Genomic DNA, 17,775 nt, shown 5'->3' with positions numbered 1-17,775 from the left:
CAGGAGAAGCGCTTCCCCAGGAGGAGGCTGAGGAGGCGTGGAAAGTCCCCAGGCCCCGCCTCCTGGACTTCCCAGCGCGCCCCGCGGAGGAGGAGTCCAGCGGGAGGTGGGAGGGGGTTCGGGGAAAGAGGTGAGAAGGGTGTGCGTGAGGGCGTCGGTTTTGCGACAGGGCGGTGCGTTACGGAAGCGGAAGTGGTGGGTGCGCTTGGCGGCGGCGGCGGGAGCTGCGGAGTCGGGAATCAAAACAAAGGGCTGGGGGGGTGGGGGGGTAGGCGGTATGGCCGGCATGTGAGAGCAGGTGGAGCAGGTGGCTGAGGTGAGTGTGCAGGGGGGTGGGGAGGAGCGGAGGGGTCGCGTCACCGCCCTGCGGTCCCTTCCTCCTGGCCCTGGGGGCTGAAAGAAGAACGCTTTCCTTCCGCCTTCCCCCTCCCCCCCTCCACACAACTCTTGGGAGGCTGCTCCTCGCTCCGCGCCCCTCCGGGCTGCGCAGTCTCGGAGCTTCCCCGCTTCCCCGGCCTGGCCCCCTGGTCTTGCTCCCGGGCAGCCTTGAGGACACTGGTCCCCCTTCCTCCTCCTCCCCCTATACCACCGCTTCGGGTTAGGAGTCCAGCAGCTCTCCCTCGGGTCCTCTGCCTCCCCTCCTGCAAGCAGTTTGGGCTTGGGGGTTGGCAGCTTTGCTGGAGTGTGTGCGTGCCCTCCCCCTCTTGTTTTTACTTTGGAGGGTGGGGGTGGGGGGCGGACAGCAGACGGCTCACTAGCAGAAGAGGGAGAGAGAAGTAAAAGAAGTGGTGTCTGACAGTCTTTCTTGCATGCCCCCATCCCGGTCGTCGTAGGTTTTAATGTGGTGGCACACTTAAGTTGTGTTTGTGTGATTGGGAAGGTGACCACAGATAAGAGAACGTTAGGATTGTATAGGAAACAAAAGTCACTTATCTTCACTTCAGTGTATATAGAGAACCACTGTAAAGCTGCGGATACCGTTTGATAGTGTTATGCTAATGAAATGCAGCACGTTTGAATATATCCGCTATAGAAATTCTTTGTATTACAAGACATCACAAAGGGCTCAGCAAAGCGCCAAATCTCGTAGGCAGTATAACCCGTTAAAAAAAAAGCCCTCATCCTTACGTCCCAGGAGACTACAGCAGTACCAATATAGTCTTAAGGACAGAATTTAAGATGGGGACTTGGAATTTATCTTGACTCTACTCCCTAAACCTCTTAAGAGACTAGTTGAGTTTCTAGTTCTATTCCAGAAAAAGCTCCGCTTTTATGTTAACTAGTACACATTCAGCCTAGCCTATCTACAATTTATCCTGTATATATCTTGTTTGTACATAGTTGCTTTCCTATTATCGCTCTTATTTACATTGTGAGCTCCTCAGAGCAGGAACTGTCTTTTTGCCATCCCTTGTAACTCCAGTACTTAGGACTGTGCCTGGCACATAATGAGACTTAATAAATGTTTATTGACTGACTGAGTTGCCTCATGCATCCAACTAATTAAACATCTTGTTTGATTATGTATTTTACTTTATATGGTTTCCAGGGACGATTTAGTAGAATTTGAGACACGGGTACTGTTTGTAGTAATTTATCTCGGGCATTTTCTTCTTATCCTTCTCAGTACCATTCACTTTACTTTCAATTTGTTCTTGAAAAGGAAAATGAAAGTGGGTTAGGCAGATTATACCAAAGTTAGCTCTGGCTCCTTACCAAAGTTTAACAATTGAATTGTAAATGAGGTGTTAATGAATGATTTTGAGGCTGAAGCTACACTATTAGTTCTCTTGTAAAGAAATGAGCATGTATGGTGAACATATTTAACCTCATTGGATGGGATGTCAGTGAACTTCAAGTAGGGTAGGTCAGTATCAGGCACACTAGAATTTCTTCTGACTGAAAAAAAGTAGGGACACAAAATATAGGTTTGGTGGTAAGAAGAAAATTGATGAAATGAATTGGAACATTTACTTGTACATTCTATTGCAGGCTTTTTTTTTTTTGATCACACAGATGTTAGCTCTCTTCCCCACTTCCAAATTACTTTGTATCTGTTTTTCTTTTACTTATCCACGTACATGTTATTTCCCTCCTGTATAATGTAAGCTTCTTAAGGGTAAGGTTTGTTTGGATTTGTCTTTGTAGCCACAAAGCCTTACCTACACCTAGTAGACATTTAATAAATGCATATTGAATTATACTTTGAAAATGGTCAGTATTTAAGATAATAGAATCTGTAACTATCTATCTGTGACCACAGGTTGTAAGGGGAAAGGAAAATGACCATAATGGGAATCTAATATTTCATCAGAAATATGTATTGCACTTTCTAATTTTATCTCAATGTTCCCAGAAGATTCAGCCAATGAGTTTGTTGCTCATTCAAGATTCTGTGACTCATAAGTTGTAGCAAAATCAGAAGATGATGAACATTAGTGCGTCTGAAAAAAGTACTTTATTATTACTTTATACGGCCATGCAGAATTTGGATCATTTTACATATGTGAATATCTCTGCGAGTTAGAACTCATATGCAAAGTCTCACATCCCTAAATTAATTTTGAGGGTGTTTTTTTTCCCTGAGGGAAGAAGGGAAAGCTTAAGTCAATATCAGTATTCAGATGCAGATATAATCAGTGCTGTTATTTTCTGTTAAACTAGGTTTCTAGAAGTCCCTGCAGAAAGATTAAAGCTTTCGGGGAATTCTCCAGTTAAATTAATCTCATATCTGTAGCTGGATGACTTGGTATTTGATGAGGACAATGAAAGTCTGTTGGAAAGAAAGTTAGATATGAAATAAATTAAAATAATGACCCCAGTTTATGATGAATTAAAAAAGATAAAATTAAGGTTCACATGTAATTTTAAGACCTACTGAAATCATAGTGTCTAAATTAGTCCGAGACAGGTTAGTTAGGAGGAAGATTTTGAGTACCGCCTGCAAAAGTAATTCTTTGGAAAGAATATGTTTTGAGGAAGATAGCTTGGAAGAGATATTTAGGGGTGAATTTAAAAAGAAAATCTAAAAAAAGTGTCTTCTTTTGGGAAATTACTGAGGAGGAATGTTTGTAACTATTTCATAAACTTTAAAAATAGAAGACCAAGGATGGTGGTTGGATATATTTGTGTAGAAAATGAAAAGAACTTGGGCATGAAACATTGTTTTTGCCATTGTCAGGCTTTCCCCAGGTAAATTGGCAACAGTGACTTGATCTGTTGTTTTGTTAAATTACAAGAATGTCTTTGTAATTTGTGGTTCTAAATCTTGAGTGAACTGCTCAGAATAAAATCATCAGTTCTGTAGATGAATAGTTTGTTTATTTTTCATTAGTGATATCAGTTTATAATAATGAAATAAGTAGAGGAATAAAGTGCAAAGTTCCCAGACAATTTTTTTTTTGGCTAGGCAATGGGGGTTGAGTGACTTGCCCAAGGTCACACAGCTAGTAAGTGTCAAGTGTCTGAGGCCACATTTGAACTCAGGTCCTCCTGACTCCAAGGCCAGAACTGTATCCACTGCGCCAGCTAGCTGCCCCCCAGACAATTCTTGATTGGTTTTCTGGGCATTCATGGAAAATGCCCGTGACTAAGTAGTCATGAAAGATTGGATTTTACATACTATCAAAAATAATATGCAGTAAAATATCTTTTAACGTGTTTTAAAATTATCTATTTTTGGTAATGAAGATGGATAGTTTATTCCTATAAAAATACTGATGTTAATAGAAATGAATAGTAGCTCTCAGGTGAGTAAGTAGTGTTCAGAATACTTTGGTAAACTATATCTTCCTGTGTATGATATCGATTTGATATTTTTTAAAAAATTTGATCATTAAACTGACTTTATTATACTATACACATATTGAAATCTTAAATATGAAGAAAATAGGGTTTTTTGTGCTTTAAAAAAATAATGTTCAAATTCATTCTTCACAGGGGGGGAAGAATGAAAGAAAGGAAAGACAAAAGAATGTTGAACTGCACTGTGTGGTTGTATGATGGAAGGAAACGGAACCGAGAACCCCTGCAATAGGTCACGTGGATGGCTTCAACAAGATAGTGATGCTAAGCCATGGCTTTGGAAATTTTCTAATTGCTTTTCTCGTCCTGAGCAGACATTGCCACTTAGTCCCAAAACGGTAACTATATGGTATACTAACAACATAGGGAATTTGTTATTGAAATTTTCATTGGTTTATATTGTCTGGTATATTATGTCAATATGGTCAATGACAAGCTTTCTTATTGTATACTTTTTGTAATGTTCTTTTGTTGTTCATTTTGTTTTCTGACTAAAGAGCAGTACATTTTCGCAACTCCTGTGCTCAGTGGAAGAGTAGATACTTTAAATATTTAATGTTAGACTCTTAGGAAGGCTTTTTCCCTTTATACCTGGCAGCAGTTGACTCTAACGATAACTTCTACATTGTATTGTGTAACAAAAGAAGAGATCAAAATGAAGGTTATAGTTACTATAGCCCAAGTGTTGAGATTTTTTTCTTATAATACAGAAAAGGAAATTGAGAGCTTTATTGGCTTTCAATACTTTGTTGTACCATAACTCCTTATTGCTTTTTTTCCTTTAAAGAAAATTTATTTTTCTTAATGCCTGTATTACATTTATTTCCAAATTCCTTCTTTCCCCTTCTCTTACATAGTGAGTCATCACTGGCAAGCCATTTTTTTTCAAATTTTTCTTAACGATTTCACATTTTTTCCTATACAAAATTTTCTTACCCTCTAGAGCTTATTGTTTTAGTTTTCTGTGGGTTTTTCTAATTTGTTTTCCTTCTTAGATTTCAGATGAATTGCAGAGACTCATTGAATAAAATATGAATGCTACTTGTTTATTACTTTATACACTTGTGTTATCAATTTCCATCCTATATGTATCTTTATTGAGCCTCTTTAATAACCAAATTGGTTCATGATTCTGAGTGGGAAGTGTAAGAAACTTTTTATTTGGCATACTTTACTTGAAAATTGTCAGTAAGTAATTTAGTTTGCTACTATATTGCTTACTGTCTATTTCATTCTTGGAAATTTTGGTCAGTTGAGAGTAGTTGTAAAGTAACTGCTGTGGGTTAAATTCATTTTCTGGAGTACATCAGCACTAGAAATAGAAACTTCTTGAAAAAGTAGTCTACATCTGATACCTCCATGTGAACATTATCTGCTCTCTCCTTGACCCTTCACAGTCTGATTTCTTTCCTCAACACTGCAGAAATTGTCTTCTCTGGTCACCAGTGATCTTCTAATTGCCAGTACACTGTCCTTTTCCCAGTTCTTGTTCTCCATAAGCCCTCCAAAGTATTTGGTTCTGTTACTACCTCTTTTAGATGTTTTGTCCTTGAAGACTGTGGTAGCAAACTCAAGGTAGAAACAGATCCTTGTGGGCTCTACATTGACTTTGAAAACCACAAATTAACATTCTCTATATTGTATTGTGTTTTTGTTTATTTTGTTAAACATTTCTCAATTATATTTTAATCTGGTTCAAGTTTGATACTCTCCTGGTTGTCTTCTTCATATTGATCTTAGTTTGTCTCCACTTTTTGCTTGTCTTCTTTCTGATCCTTAAGTTGAGTATTTCCCATGTGTCTGTCCTTAGCATCTTTTTTTCTTTTGTCAACTCTCTTGGCAGTCTTTTACTCCCACAGAATCAACTATGACTTTTATTTGAATGACTCTAAAATCTTTATCACTGCCCTTTCTTTTCAGTTGTTAACCACAATTCCTAATTCATACATCCCATATATTCAGTCTGTTGTCAAATCTTGTCATTTCTGCCTTCACAATATGTCTTTCTCTCTGCTCCCACAGTCACCACTGGGTCAGTCCTTTATCACCTCTTTCTTGGGACCATTACAGTAACTTTTTAATCAGTCTCCTTGCCTCAGATCTTCTCCAGCTACAATCTGTCACCCACTCAGCTGTCAGCTACTTACTCAAATTCCAATGGCTTCCTCTGATCCCCAGTTTAAACAAGTCAACAAGCATTTATTAAGTGCCTACTGTATGCCAAGCACTGTGCTAAATATTTAGCTGGTGATACAAAGAAAGGGAAAAGAAGGAAATAAGCATTTATGTAGTGTCTGTGTTCCAGGCACTATACCAAGTGCTATTTACAAATATATCATTTGATCTTCACAACAACCTGGGAGGTGGGTGCTAATATTATGGCCTTTATAGTCGAGGAAATTGAGGCAAATAGAAGTTAAGTGATTTGCCCAGGGTCATACACACATAATATAAATTAGAGATAACCTTAGAGGGAAGGCACTAAGATTCAGGAGGACTGGGCAAAGCTTCTTATAGAAGGTGAGCCTTTAGGTGATATTTGAAGGGAGCCAAGGAAGCCAGGAGGCAGAGAGGAGAAGGAGAGAGTTCCAGGCATGGGAGATAGTCAGTGAAAATGCCTGGAGCCAGGAGGAGTATCAAGTGTGAAGAACAGCAATCAGGCCTTTGTAATTGGATTGAAGAGTATATAGAAAGGAGTAAAGTGTAAGAAGTGGAGAAATGGAGGAAGGGGCCAGAGCTTGAAGAGCTTTAAAAGCCAAACAAAGGATTTCATATTTGACCCTAGAGATGACAGCCACTGAAGTTTATTGAATGGGGAGGGGTGGTGGTAAAATAATCAGACCTGAGCTTTAGGAAGGTCATTTTGACAACTTGACATTCCATTGGAATGAGGAGAAACTTGAAACAGAGCCTCTTAGAAGGCTATTCTTATAATCTAGGGTTGGGGAGCTCTTCTACCAGGGTAGAATCAGTGTCAAGAAAAAAAGGGATGTATAGAATTGATGTTGCTAAGATATGAACAGCGAGACTTAGCAACTGATTAGATGCGGGGAGGATGAGAGTGAAGAGTTGAGGACAACACCTAGGTTTCGAGTCTGGGTGACGGGGAAGATGGTGGTACCCTTCATAGTATTTGGGAAGTTAGGAAGAAGGGAGAGTTTGGGAGGAAAAGTAATGAGTTGCTTTTTGGACATATTGAATTCAAGCTATTTGTGAGTCTAGTTTAAGATGTCTTCGTAGGCAATTGGAAATGGTAGACGGAGGACAGGAGACAGGTCAGACAATCGATCCAGTCATCAGCATAGGGATGATAATTATATCTTCATGGGAGCTGTTGAAATCACCAAATAGAAAATCTTTTGGCATTGAAAGTGTTTTTACTACCTGGCACCTTTCTACCTTCAGGTCTTCTTACACTTTACCGCCCTCCATGCATATGTGATCTAGCTACCCTCTTGCTTTGGGATCCACGCAGCTCCTCATCTCCCAGCTTTTTGAATTTGAACTGACAGTACTCTATGCCTAGAATGTTCTCCCTACCCACCTCTGCCTCCTAGGTTATCTGGCTTCCTTCAAGACTTAGCTCTGTACCAGGTCTGTGCCAGGCCTGTCATCATACCCATCCCAGTCCCTTCACTCTGAGATTACCTTCCATTTACAGGTTATACTGTCATGTGTGTACATATCTATTTTCATGTTGTCTCCCTCATTAGAATGTGAGCTCCTTAAGAGTGGAGACTATTTTTGCCTTTCTTTGTATTCTCAGGGCTTTTCACCATGCCTGGCGTGTAATAAATGCTTAATAAATACTTGCAAACTGTCTGATTTCTACACCCAGTTCTCTAATTGCCTACCTAGAGAATATTTCTGCCTTAAACTCAACACATTTAGAACTGACCTTGATACATTTTGCCTTAAACTTCCTCCGTGTTCTGATTTCACATTTTCTGTCAGTGGTAACACCACTTACCTAGTCTTCCATTTTTGAAACCTTGGTGTGTATTTAGCTCTCCTTCTGTCCTTCATTTCTAATATCCAGGCAGTCACCAAGCCCTTTTGATTCTACCTCTTTAGCATCTCAAATACTTTTTTCTTCTTCCCAGTCTGTTATAGGTACTTATTACCACTTGCTTAGGCTGTTCAGTCACCCTCACTCTCTCAGATCTGTCATACTATGGTTAGCCACCTTTATTCACCTATCTGGTTGTGTCTCTCCTCTGTCCAAGCTGACTTAGAAAAAGTAAAGCTTGGTATTTGAAACACTCAATAATGTGGTACCATTTTCCCTTATTATTCCCATATACTCCAGCCAAATTAAATTATAAGCTGATCTGTATAGATGCCGTATACTTCTTACTTTCTTGCCATTGCTTATGTTGTTTATTTGTCTGGAATGCTCTTCATTCCTTTTTGAATTCCTGCCATTTCAAATACTGTTACCTCCTTCAGCCTTCATTCTACCCAGTCTCCCTCTTTGAATAGTACTTTAACCCTTTCTTATGTACTTGTCATATATCATTTTGTATTATATTTGTGTGTCATTTTCCCCATTTGGCTATTAGCTTCATGAGAGCAAGGATAGTGTCTTACCTAAATTTTTTATCACAAACCCTAGTACAGTGTCCTTTACATAGTAGGCTCTCAGTAAATGTTTGATTTGAACTCAAATCTCTGAACTCAAAGTTTGGTAGCCTTTTTATCTGAACCCACTTATGTTGATTTGTAGTTCATCTACTTCAATATTCAGTCCCTTAAAACTGAGTAATAATGATGACTTTGTCTATTACTCCATTTTAGTTTTTATTTGTTGGATAAAGTAGTACTTAAATAGACTTAGGGTTTGTGCTTTTGAATGGAAGGTGAGGGAAATTTTAAGCTTCATATCCTAATTAAGATACGTTCCAATCTTTCATTTTTCAGAAAGATTACATGGAGAACAAAGTTGTTGTAGATTTAAAGGATGTACCATCTCCTCTTCATGCTGGCGCTAAACTTTTCCCAGCAGCCCCAATTCCAGATATTCATCCTCTTCAGCAACCTCAAATACAACTTCCGCCTGCTCCTAAAGTAAGCTGCTGTGCTCATTGCTCTAATGACCCCTCAACTCCTCCAATGCACTTTGGTGGTGGCAGCGGCGGCAGCACTGGTGGCAGAGGTACTGGGGGCTTGATTCACGCTGGCTCACTATTAGACTCACCAGGCACTGGGACAATCACTTGTCAAGTAGGGTCAGGGTTTGCTTTTCAGTCTGCATCTTCACTCAAGAATGCTCCAGCTAGAAATAATCTGGCAGGCATTGCAAGTGACTTTTCCAGCATGTGTATAGAAAGTAACTTCTCTTCCTGTAAACACCTGCCCTGTTGTGGAAAACTCCATTTCCAATCATGTCATGGTAATGTGCGCAAACTGCATCAGTTCCCAGCTCTTCCGAGCTGCACCTCTTCTGGCTATTTTCCCTGTTCTGATTTCACAAGTGGGTCTCCCGGGCATTTGGAAGAGCACATTTCACAGTCGGAGCTCACATCCCATGTGTGCACCAACCCTTTGCATCTAAATGTGGCACCATCGGTTTGTCTAAAGGGCTCTCATTACTGCGAAGACTGTTTAAGCAAGGTTTGTATATTTTTGTGTTTTTTTTTACACAATGTGTAAACATAGGTGGGGTTTTAGGAATGAGAATTTGTAAAGATTCTTTTTTTAATTTAGACGATAATTTTATTAATTAATATAACTTTTGCTGGTCTTGGAGGAAGATGTGAAATCAATCAACAATAAGAATTAGGTCTGACATTGAAGGTAAAGTGAAAGAACTACTAAAAGAGAAATATAGTTATGTAGAAATGAGCTTGTACTGAGCTAGGTAGTTCATGCTTTGTAGAACTTATTGTTTTGTTTTATCTGGACCTGTAATTTTATTAGTGTGGGAGAGCTCATTTGTAGACTCTCCACTGATAAGATCAATAACTTGTCTTTAATTATGGTCTTAAAGAATTACTTGGGGCACTAAGAGTTGGCAGCTTTGACCATGGTACCACAACTAGTATATATCACAGGTAGAACTTGAACCTAGGTCTTTCTGATAATGCCAGCCTTTTATCCATTACACCATTTTGCCTCTCAGAGCTTCTTATATTACAACAGATTTACCATTGTTTATTTAAGCTATGTGAACCTACAAAACCAGGTCAATTTTCCAGAGTTTTTTCTTTTGTCTTTGAATAAAGATAAGAAGATTATAGCACATTTGTGACATAAATTAATTACTCTTTTAGCTTAAAACATTTGAGAGATTTGTTTTTACAGATTCACTTGTAATGTAGTTCAGGATTTAGATGAGCTTTGCACATTTATAGTAAAATTGGGAACCTGATCCTTAACTATAATGCATGACTGCATTTACATGAAAAAGCTTTAATGCCTCTTATGTAAAGCACATGATTTGTTGTCAGTCATTTCAGTCATGTCCAACTCTTCAAGGCCCCATTTGGGGTTTTCTTGGCAAAGATATTGGAGTGGTTTGCCATTTTCTTTTCCAGCTTATTTTACAGATAAGGTGATAGGTACACAGAGCTAAGTGACTTGCCTAGGGTCACACAGCTTATGAGTATCTTGAAGCTGGATTTGAACTCAGACTTTCTGACTCTAGGTCCTGTGCTTTCTATCTACTTTGCCGCCTAGCTGCCCTCAAAGCACATATATATAAAGAAATAGTTTGTAGGTGATGTGAGCCTTAAAACATGGAGTTTTTCTAGCTATTCTTTGCATGGTCATATTTTGTGATAGAGGATAAGGGACAGCTGCTTGGAATTAGTTTCTGATTTTAATGTCAGTGGGTTCCAGGAAATAGAACTGAAAATTAATTTTGATAAAGAGATGGAAAAGTATTAAAGTATATTCAGCACATGCTTTTTGGGTATGAGTATGATTATAAAGTCTAAAATAATGTGATTGAAAAACTTGTTTTTAACAGCCGGCAAGAAATAGTGTAATTGATGCTGCTAAAGTCTGGCCAAATATTCCACCTCCTAATACTCAAACATCGATTTCTATCCCTTTGTGTAATGGCTGTGGAACCAAAGGAACTGGGAATGAGACAGCTTTGCTACTTGCAAATAGTCTTAGCAAAACAGCATCAAAATATGGTAAATTATATTTAAATACACATTTTATATTAATTTTATTTTTAATGTAAAATGTTAATATCATAAATATATATTTCATTATCTTTAATTTTGAGAGTAGTGCTAAAGCCTTCTGTTTCCTTTTCGCTAGCAAAAAAAATTCTAAAACTCATTAAGAGAAGAGACTTCCTTGTTACTGTCAAGGTGGGATTTGTTACTGAGTCTCTCATCTTTGTCTATTTGAAATAGGAATTTTAGTCGTGGAAGATTTATGAATGCCTAGTGTAAAGATAACAGCTATTTCACAGAAGTACTGTTCAATATTCTGTCTTAATTTTTAAAAATTATAAATATTAAATCAAGTATTAATGCAGTGCTAAATATTCAAGTATTTTGTAACAACTCAACCTTTTTTACTTTCTCTAGTACTTTACTTTTACTTTCATAGCTATAGTGATCTTTCAGATATGTGTTGGTTTCAGAGAAATCTGACTGGTCAAAAAATAAGTCAGATTTATAAATTGACTTGCTTTACAAGTACTTTTCCAGATCATGTGATCTTTAAGGTTTGGGTTTTTTTTTCTTGTAAATATGGCATTTTAAATTTGTAAAGATGGCATTTTAAATGTCAAATTTGTTATTTTTCCCCTCATAGTAGTGGTGTCTTGTTGAGGGACCATGATGTATAATCAAGTGTTTCTTTTCTACCAAGTATACTTAACTTGAAAAAATTAATAGTAGGAATCTTACTTGATTTTATTTTCACCGATTTTTCTTTTTCTGTGATTACAATAGAACATGTTAAATTTTTTAAAGGGTCATCAGAAGTTGCAATAGCAGGACAGGTGCTAGAAAACTTACCCCCCATCGGAGTTTTTTGGGACATTGAAAACTGCTCTGTTCCTTCTGGCCGGTCAGCTGTGGCTGTTGTACAACGAATTCGTGAGAAGTTTTTTAAAGGCCACAGAGAAGCAGAATTCATCTGTGTCTGTGACATCAGTAAAGAAAGCAAAGAAGTTATTCAGGAGCTGAATAATTGCCAGGTAAAAGAAAACACTCAGTAAGTGTAAATGATTTGAAATTTTTTTCAAATTATAATAATGTCCAGTAATACTCATTTCATATCTTTATTGGGTATTTTTTCTTCTCTTGACTGATTGGGACCATAGGAAGTTATCTGTCTTTCTGTACTTTACCTATCTAGATAATATCATAATGATAATTATTAATTCCCAATTGTATCTAATTAGCCAGTCCTACGGAATTGTATTTTTTGGTTTGTATTGTTATTTGGATATTATGAATTTTTCATGTGTTTGCCTTATATCTTCAATTAGTTATTTTCCTGATGAAGGGGGAAGTCTTCTTTGTCTACTCCCTAAAGTCTCTTTCACATAGTAGATAATAAATATTTTGTTGACTGATAAAGAATATTTTTAGAGAGGCAGTGTTGAATGGTACTGGACTTGGAGCTAGGAAGATCTGGATTCACATCACACCTTTGTTACTTACTAGCCTGTTGACTATGAGTAGTCACTTAAACTCTCTAAATGGAGATAATAATAGTTGTCAACCATACAGAGTTTTTGTGAGGCTCAAATGAAATGAGGTAACTCACATGGCTTATAAACTTTAAAGTATTCAATAAATATACTATTGTTAATATTATTGTTACTTTGAGAGCTTTAGGTGAATGAATATTCACAGAATCAAAACTAAAAAGGCATTACATGACATTTTAAAATATCTTAGCAGTCATTTCAGCAAGTCAGCTACCCTGATAGTTACTTCTTCAAGCTATTTATTGTATGTTTTATTTTTTCAAAGTGATGAGTTTTTAGTTTTGTGCTAGGTAATAACCACATTACCTAATTGGGAAAAAAAAATGATGCACAGTTGTTGAAATGCTAGGTTCTTTTTTAATAATGGACACTTTGTGAATTATTACATTATCTAAAATTACATTTCTACTAAGCATCTACTGAAATTTCTACTTGTATATCTTATATGATTCTGGACAACCTCAGAAAATAGAACTTTTCCTGATAGAGGGTACATTTATGTGCTTGACTATTGCTATTTTTTGTGTGTTGGCGTTAAGGTTCAGGAAATCAAATAAAAGAGAATGCTTTATTATGAGTCTTATAACTTTGACATAAAAATCACAAAGGCATTTCAGGAGTTTGTCTATTCCCATCCTTCCTCTTCCTCCTTCTCCTATCTTTCCATTGTCATAATTTCTTAGGTGGTTAATAACTACAAGAATATAATCCACAGATTTCATTTTAATCATAGTTTCAGATCCCTGCCATTATCTACATATTTTAACCAAAGCTGCTTAATTAATTTGTCTCAGATTTTGTTTCTTTCCTTCTGTCTATCCTCTGATATAAGAATTAAAGAATAAAGTGAAAAATAACAAAAGATGGTCAAAGGAAGGAAAATTAGTAAAATATCTAGATAATCCACAAATTATATAAAACAAGTCTAATTAATTGAAAGCTGCCTGTAATTTGTTTTTCCATGTTAAAATGGCAATTAAAGAATAGTATGAATTTTCTCCCTTAAGGGTGATATGTACAAGGTAATAGCAACTATAACAGAACTTAATCTTGACTTTGTTTTTCTTATGAATAATGTAGGTGACAGTTGCACATATCAATGCTACTGCAAAAAATGCTGCTGATGATAAACTCAGACAGAGTCTCAGAAGATTTGCAGATACTCACACTGCACCAGCCACTGTGGTTCTTGTATCTAGTAAGTTTGTGCTAACATATTTGCAAGGTTAAGTTAAACTTACTCTGCAGTAATGGTTATGGAATACTTTGGAATCTAAAATCTTATAAAATATGCCCAGAAAGGAGTATGTAACAAATCTTGATGCTTATTAAGTTGGAGCCTGGTTATAGCAGAAAATATTGTCTACTCCAGAGTTCTTAACCTGGGGTTTGTGAACTTACATTTTTAATATCTTGATAACTGTATTTCAATATAATTTGGTTTCCTAAGCCTGTCTTTTACGAATTTAAAACCACATTATTCTGAGAAGGGGTCCACAGACTTCACTAGACTGCCTAAAGGATTCCATGACCCCCCAAAAGTTAAGAAGCTTTAGTCTAGATATTTTTTATTCTTTTCTCCTTTTCAGTATGTAAGAGTGAGGTTTATCATTATTACATTTTGAGTTTTGATTTATGAATCTAGTATTACTTAATGTCAAGTTTTCTAATTCTGTATTCCCCTAAAGAACTGCTTATAGTAGTGAAGGGAATTATCTACCTCTGTAAATGAGCTGATGTTCTGCTATTTTATATTATACCATAATATCAGAAATGAAATCTAAGGATTAAGAGTATACATGTTGAAATTTGCTACTTTTGTAGTATCGAAACTTAACCAAAAATCATGACTTCATAAGACATGTGTAGAAACTGGATTTATTACAAAAGAAATGAACTTTCATATGGAACTCCTTACACCAAGTACAAAGGAGTCCAGTGATGCAGGGAAAGCCTTAGTATTTAAGTTACAGCAAAAAGGGGAAGTAAAAGGGGAGGGGAAAAGGCTAATCTCCCCCAGGGGAGTGAGAAAGGGAGAGTCTCCTCCCCAAGGGGAGGGCAGGAGCGAGAGTGAATCTGTTCTTCTGTGGGAAATGCTAACCTATGAAGAGGGGGATAGTCTGCTTATCCATTAAGGTCCCAGCTATACCAACAGTTTACCAGTCTAGGCACTGGCTGGAGCTTGGATTAGCTTCAAGGGTAGTGAGAGTTTAATACAGTTCAGTTGCAAAAGATCACTGTTAAGTTAGTTCAGGGGGGCTTCATCTCTGGAAAATAGGACAACTGAAGAAAATGAGTTCAGGGAGCCCCTTCATATCCTTCCCTCCCCCCTGGTTTGGTCAAGGTGACCCCTTATATGCTAGTGACCACAGAGAGAGCACCTGGTAAAACATTATCTTGGACACTACCTGGGAAGAATATCTGAAGGCTAAGGTAAAAAAGCACTTCACAAGGATAAAGGGTAACAGACAGAAAGCTAATAAGATCTGACCCCTGAAGGATGGCCTAAACCAATGGGTTTAGGCCTCCAGGGAGCCCGAATTTCTGAACCAAGTCCAGAGACAAAGAAACGTGGCTCAGGCAATTTACAGTATTGGGGGTGATATAGAATAGTTTCCAAGTAAAAAGTGGGATCAGAATCATTGACCAATCACGGTACAAGCCAGAGTAAGCGTGTCTAAAATCTGGGACTAATTCAGAGGAGAAATTCACATAGCACCAAGATAATGGAGAGAGCTTGATACTGAGATACAGTGAAACAAAAAGCCAGAATAGTACAATCATGAACATCAACATTAACAAACATTAACTCTCCCCAATGTCCATTCCATCAACACATTTCATCTTGGATCTTAAATGTCCCACACAGTTGTCTGGTCTCTGGAACATCTTTTCTTGGGGCAGTCTAGAAAATATCATGTCCTCAAGGGCACCACTTCAGTAGATTTCCTTTCTGGTTCCAAGTTATTTGTAAAGATTCCTTAAATATTTCTTTTAACATCTTTTACAAAATAGATCTCAAGACAAGATTTCAATACAAGTCATGTGGTTCTGACTTTATCAATAATAGAGCTATAAGGGGGAGTGGCACCAAATTAGGAACCCATAGTTTCCTTGAAACTTCAGAGAACAGAGTTCAGTTGTAAAAGATTACTGTTATGTTAGTTCAGGGGGGCTTTATTCTGGAAAATAGGGTAGTTCAAGAAAACAAGTTCAGGGGGCCCCTTCCCAAAACTAATATATTTTGACATGCCAAATATAGTATAGGTTTGTGTTTAAAGGAAAGATTGTCTTTTGTTGCAAGATTTTAAATTATAGCAAGTTTCTGTTTGTGCTTATGTGCTTTAAAGAAAGTGGATTTTGGAAGAAAGTTCACATTCATTTGTATAGCTGGTACTTTTTCCTCAATGAGTATTAGTAGAATTGTGTGGCATACTTTTTAATATTGAGAGGGAATACCTTTTTCTTTCAGCCGATGTCAATTTTGCATTGGAGCTTAGTGACTTGAGGCACCGGCATGGTTTCCATATTATTTTGGTACATAAAAACCAGGCCTCTGAAGCCCTGCTGCATCATGCTCATGAGCTTATCAGATTTGAAGAGTTCATTTCAGACTTGCCCCCAAGATTACCACTAAAAATGCCAGTAAGTAGATGTGTATGTGAGAGAGACTTTTAAGAATGTTTTAATTATGTCACAATATTAAATTACAGAGGCTATCAAACTTGGGATTGGAAATTATTTTATTTTCATGTAGGACCCCAGATCTTTAAATAACACTCTGACATTCATTTGCTCAATTGCCTGTCAAATCATTCCTCGCCAAGGTTCAGAGTGATTCAGATTTTGTGCCCTTTATCATAATTTTTTGAGTATCTTTGAAATTATCTTTTTTGGGAGTTATCCTCTCTTTCTCTCTCTCTCTCTCTCTCTCTCTCTCTCTCTCTCTCTCTCTCTCTCTCTCTCTCTCTCTCTCTCTCTTCTCTCTCTCTGTCTCTCTCTCTGTCTCTCTCTCTCTCCCTCCCTCCCTCCCTCCCTCCCTCCTTCTGCCTTTTGCTTCCTCCATATACTGTTCCTTCTAATACTTTCATGACTGTTCTCTTTCTTCCCAAATGAGTGTCTTTAGCTTTTAAAAGCATATTTATTTTAGATGTCTTATTTATTTCTGGATTAGAAGTAAATTATTCAGCATCTACATGCCCTTTTATGGCATTTTTAGTCTCTCTTTTGCCTTTTTACTTACATGTAAAGAAAAGGCTGAATACTGATTAATAATGGAAGATTATATCTTACCATATTTTCTTCTAGCTCAGAATATTAACATTAGTTTCACATTTTTCTTTTTAGCCACTTTTAAGACTTTAAGGAGCTCTAATCATGTTAAAACATGTTACTATAGCTCAGGGGTCCTTAACTTGGGGGTCTGTGAATTTGCTTTTTGAAAAATATTTTAATAACTATTTCAATAAAATTAGTTTTCCTTGGTAAGCATATGTATTTTGTCTTACGCATTTAAAAGTATGCTGAAGAAGTGTCCATGGCACACACAAAAAAGTTTAAAACCCCCAAGTTTTTCTAGCCGGACTCCTGGGTAAGAATGTAACTTCTGTATATTTTTGTTCGGGACTCCTCAAAGAAGTCTGTTATATTAGTTTACTAAGGAAAATGTTAAGGAAAGGGTTTGTTACTTTGATTGTTTGCAGTCTCTCAGTTGTTTATAGCCCATCTAGCCCAATCCATACCAAAACAGAAATCCCCTCCAACTTTTCCATCAATTGATCACTTAATCACTGCTTAAATATTTCTAATGAAGGAGAACCAACTTCCTCCTGGGGCAAACCATTCTTTTTTTTAATAACCATAATCATTAGAGTGTTCTTCCTTACACTGAGGCTAAATCGATTTCTCTTTAAATTTTGCTCTTTGCTCCAAACAGGGGCAGTTCTTCCCCATGACAGCCGTACAAATAATTCAAAATAGTTATCATGTCCTCTTGAAGTCCTCTCTAGGCTAAGAATCCTTTGCATTTTTAACTGATCCTTGTAAGGCATGGTCTTCAGTTCCTTCACCATCCTTATTGATGTCCTTTAGCAGTTTGTGAATGTCCTTAAATGTTTTTACCAGAACTGAACAGATACTCCATATTTGGTTTGACTAGGCAGTAACTCTCACCTCCTTCATTCTGCACATTATGCTTTTCTTTTTTGCATCCTTAGATGATATTAGCTTTTTTCAGCTGCTTTGTCTTACTTGATTTTGGTCAGCTAAAACTCCTAGATATTTTTCAC

The 17,775-nt window shown here is 37.3% G+C and overlaps 1 protein-coding gene across 7 annotated transcripts in view; it reads left to right on the top strand.

Annotated features, from left to right (window-relative positions):
• The first annotated feature begins 228 nt into the window (after window positions 1-228).
• The window catches only part of MARF1 (meiosis regulator and mRNA stability factor 1), a 56,220-nt gene continuing 38,673 nt past the window's right edge, over window positions 229-17,775 (top strand). For 4 of the 7 annotated variants that reach the window (XM_078152803.1, XM_078152802.1, XM_078152801.1 and 1 more), the window contains exons 1-7: window positions 229-316; window positions 3,940-4,142; window positions 8,725-9,417; window positions 10,775-10,946; window positions 11,721-11,968; window positions 13,568-13,685; window positions 15,960-16,132. In XM_078152803.1, coding sequence (XP_078008929.1) covers window positions 3,999-4,142; window positions 8,725-9,417; window positions 10,775-10,946; window positions 11,721-11,968; window positions 13,568-13,685; window positions 15,960-16,132 — 1,548 coding nt within the window. In that variant the 5' untranslated portion in view covers window positions 229-316; window positions 3,940-3,998. The remainder of the gene's footprint in view (window positions 317-3,939; window positions 4,143-8,724; window positions 9,418-10,774; window positions 10,947-11,720; window positions 11,969-13,567; window positions 13,686-15,959; window positions 16,133-17,775) is intronic. The other 3 variants (XM_021001813.2, XM_021001812.2, XM_078152804.1) reach the window with 2 other exon arrangements.

The sequence above is a fragment of the Phascolarctos cinereus genome, unplaced genomic scaffold (genome assembly GCF_003287225.1).
Source record: "Phascolarctos cinereus isolate Bilbo 61053 unplaced genomic scaffold, phaCin_HiC Scaffold_4;HRSCAF=312, whole genome shotgun sequence".
Taxonomy (NCBI): domain Eukaryota; kingdom Metazoa; phylum Chordata; class Mammalia; order Diprotodontia; family Phascolarctidae; genus Phascolarctos; species Phascolarctos cinereus.
Note: the sequence above shows the minus strand (reverse complement) of the source record. Positions and strands in the feature narration are given on the sequence as shown.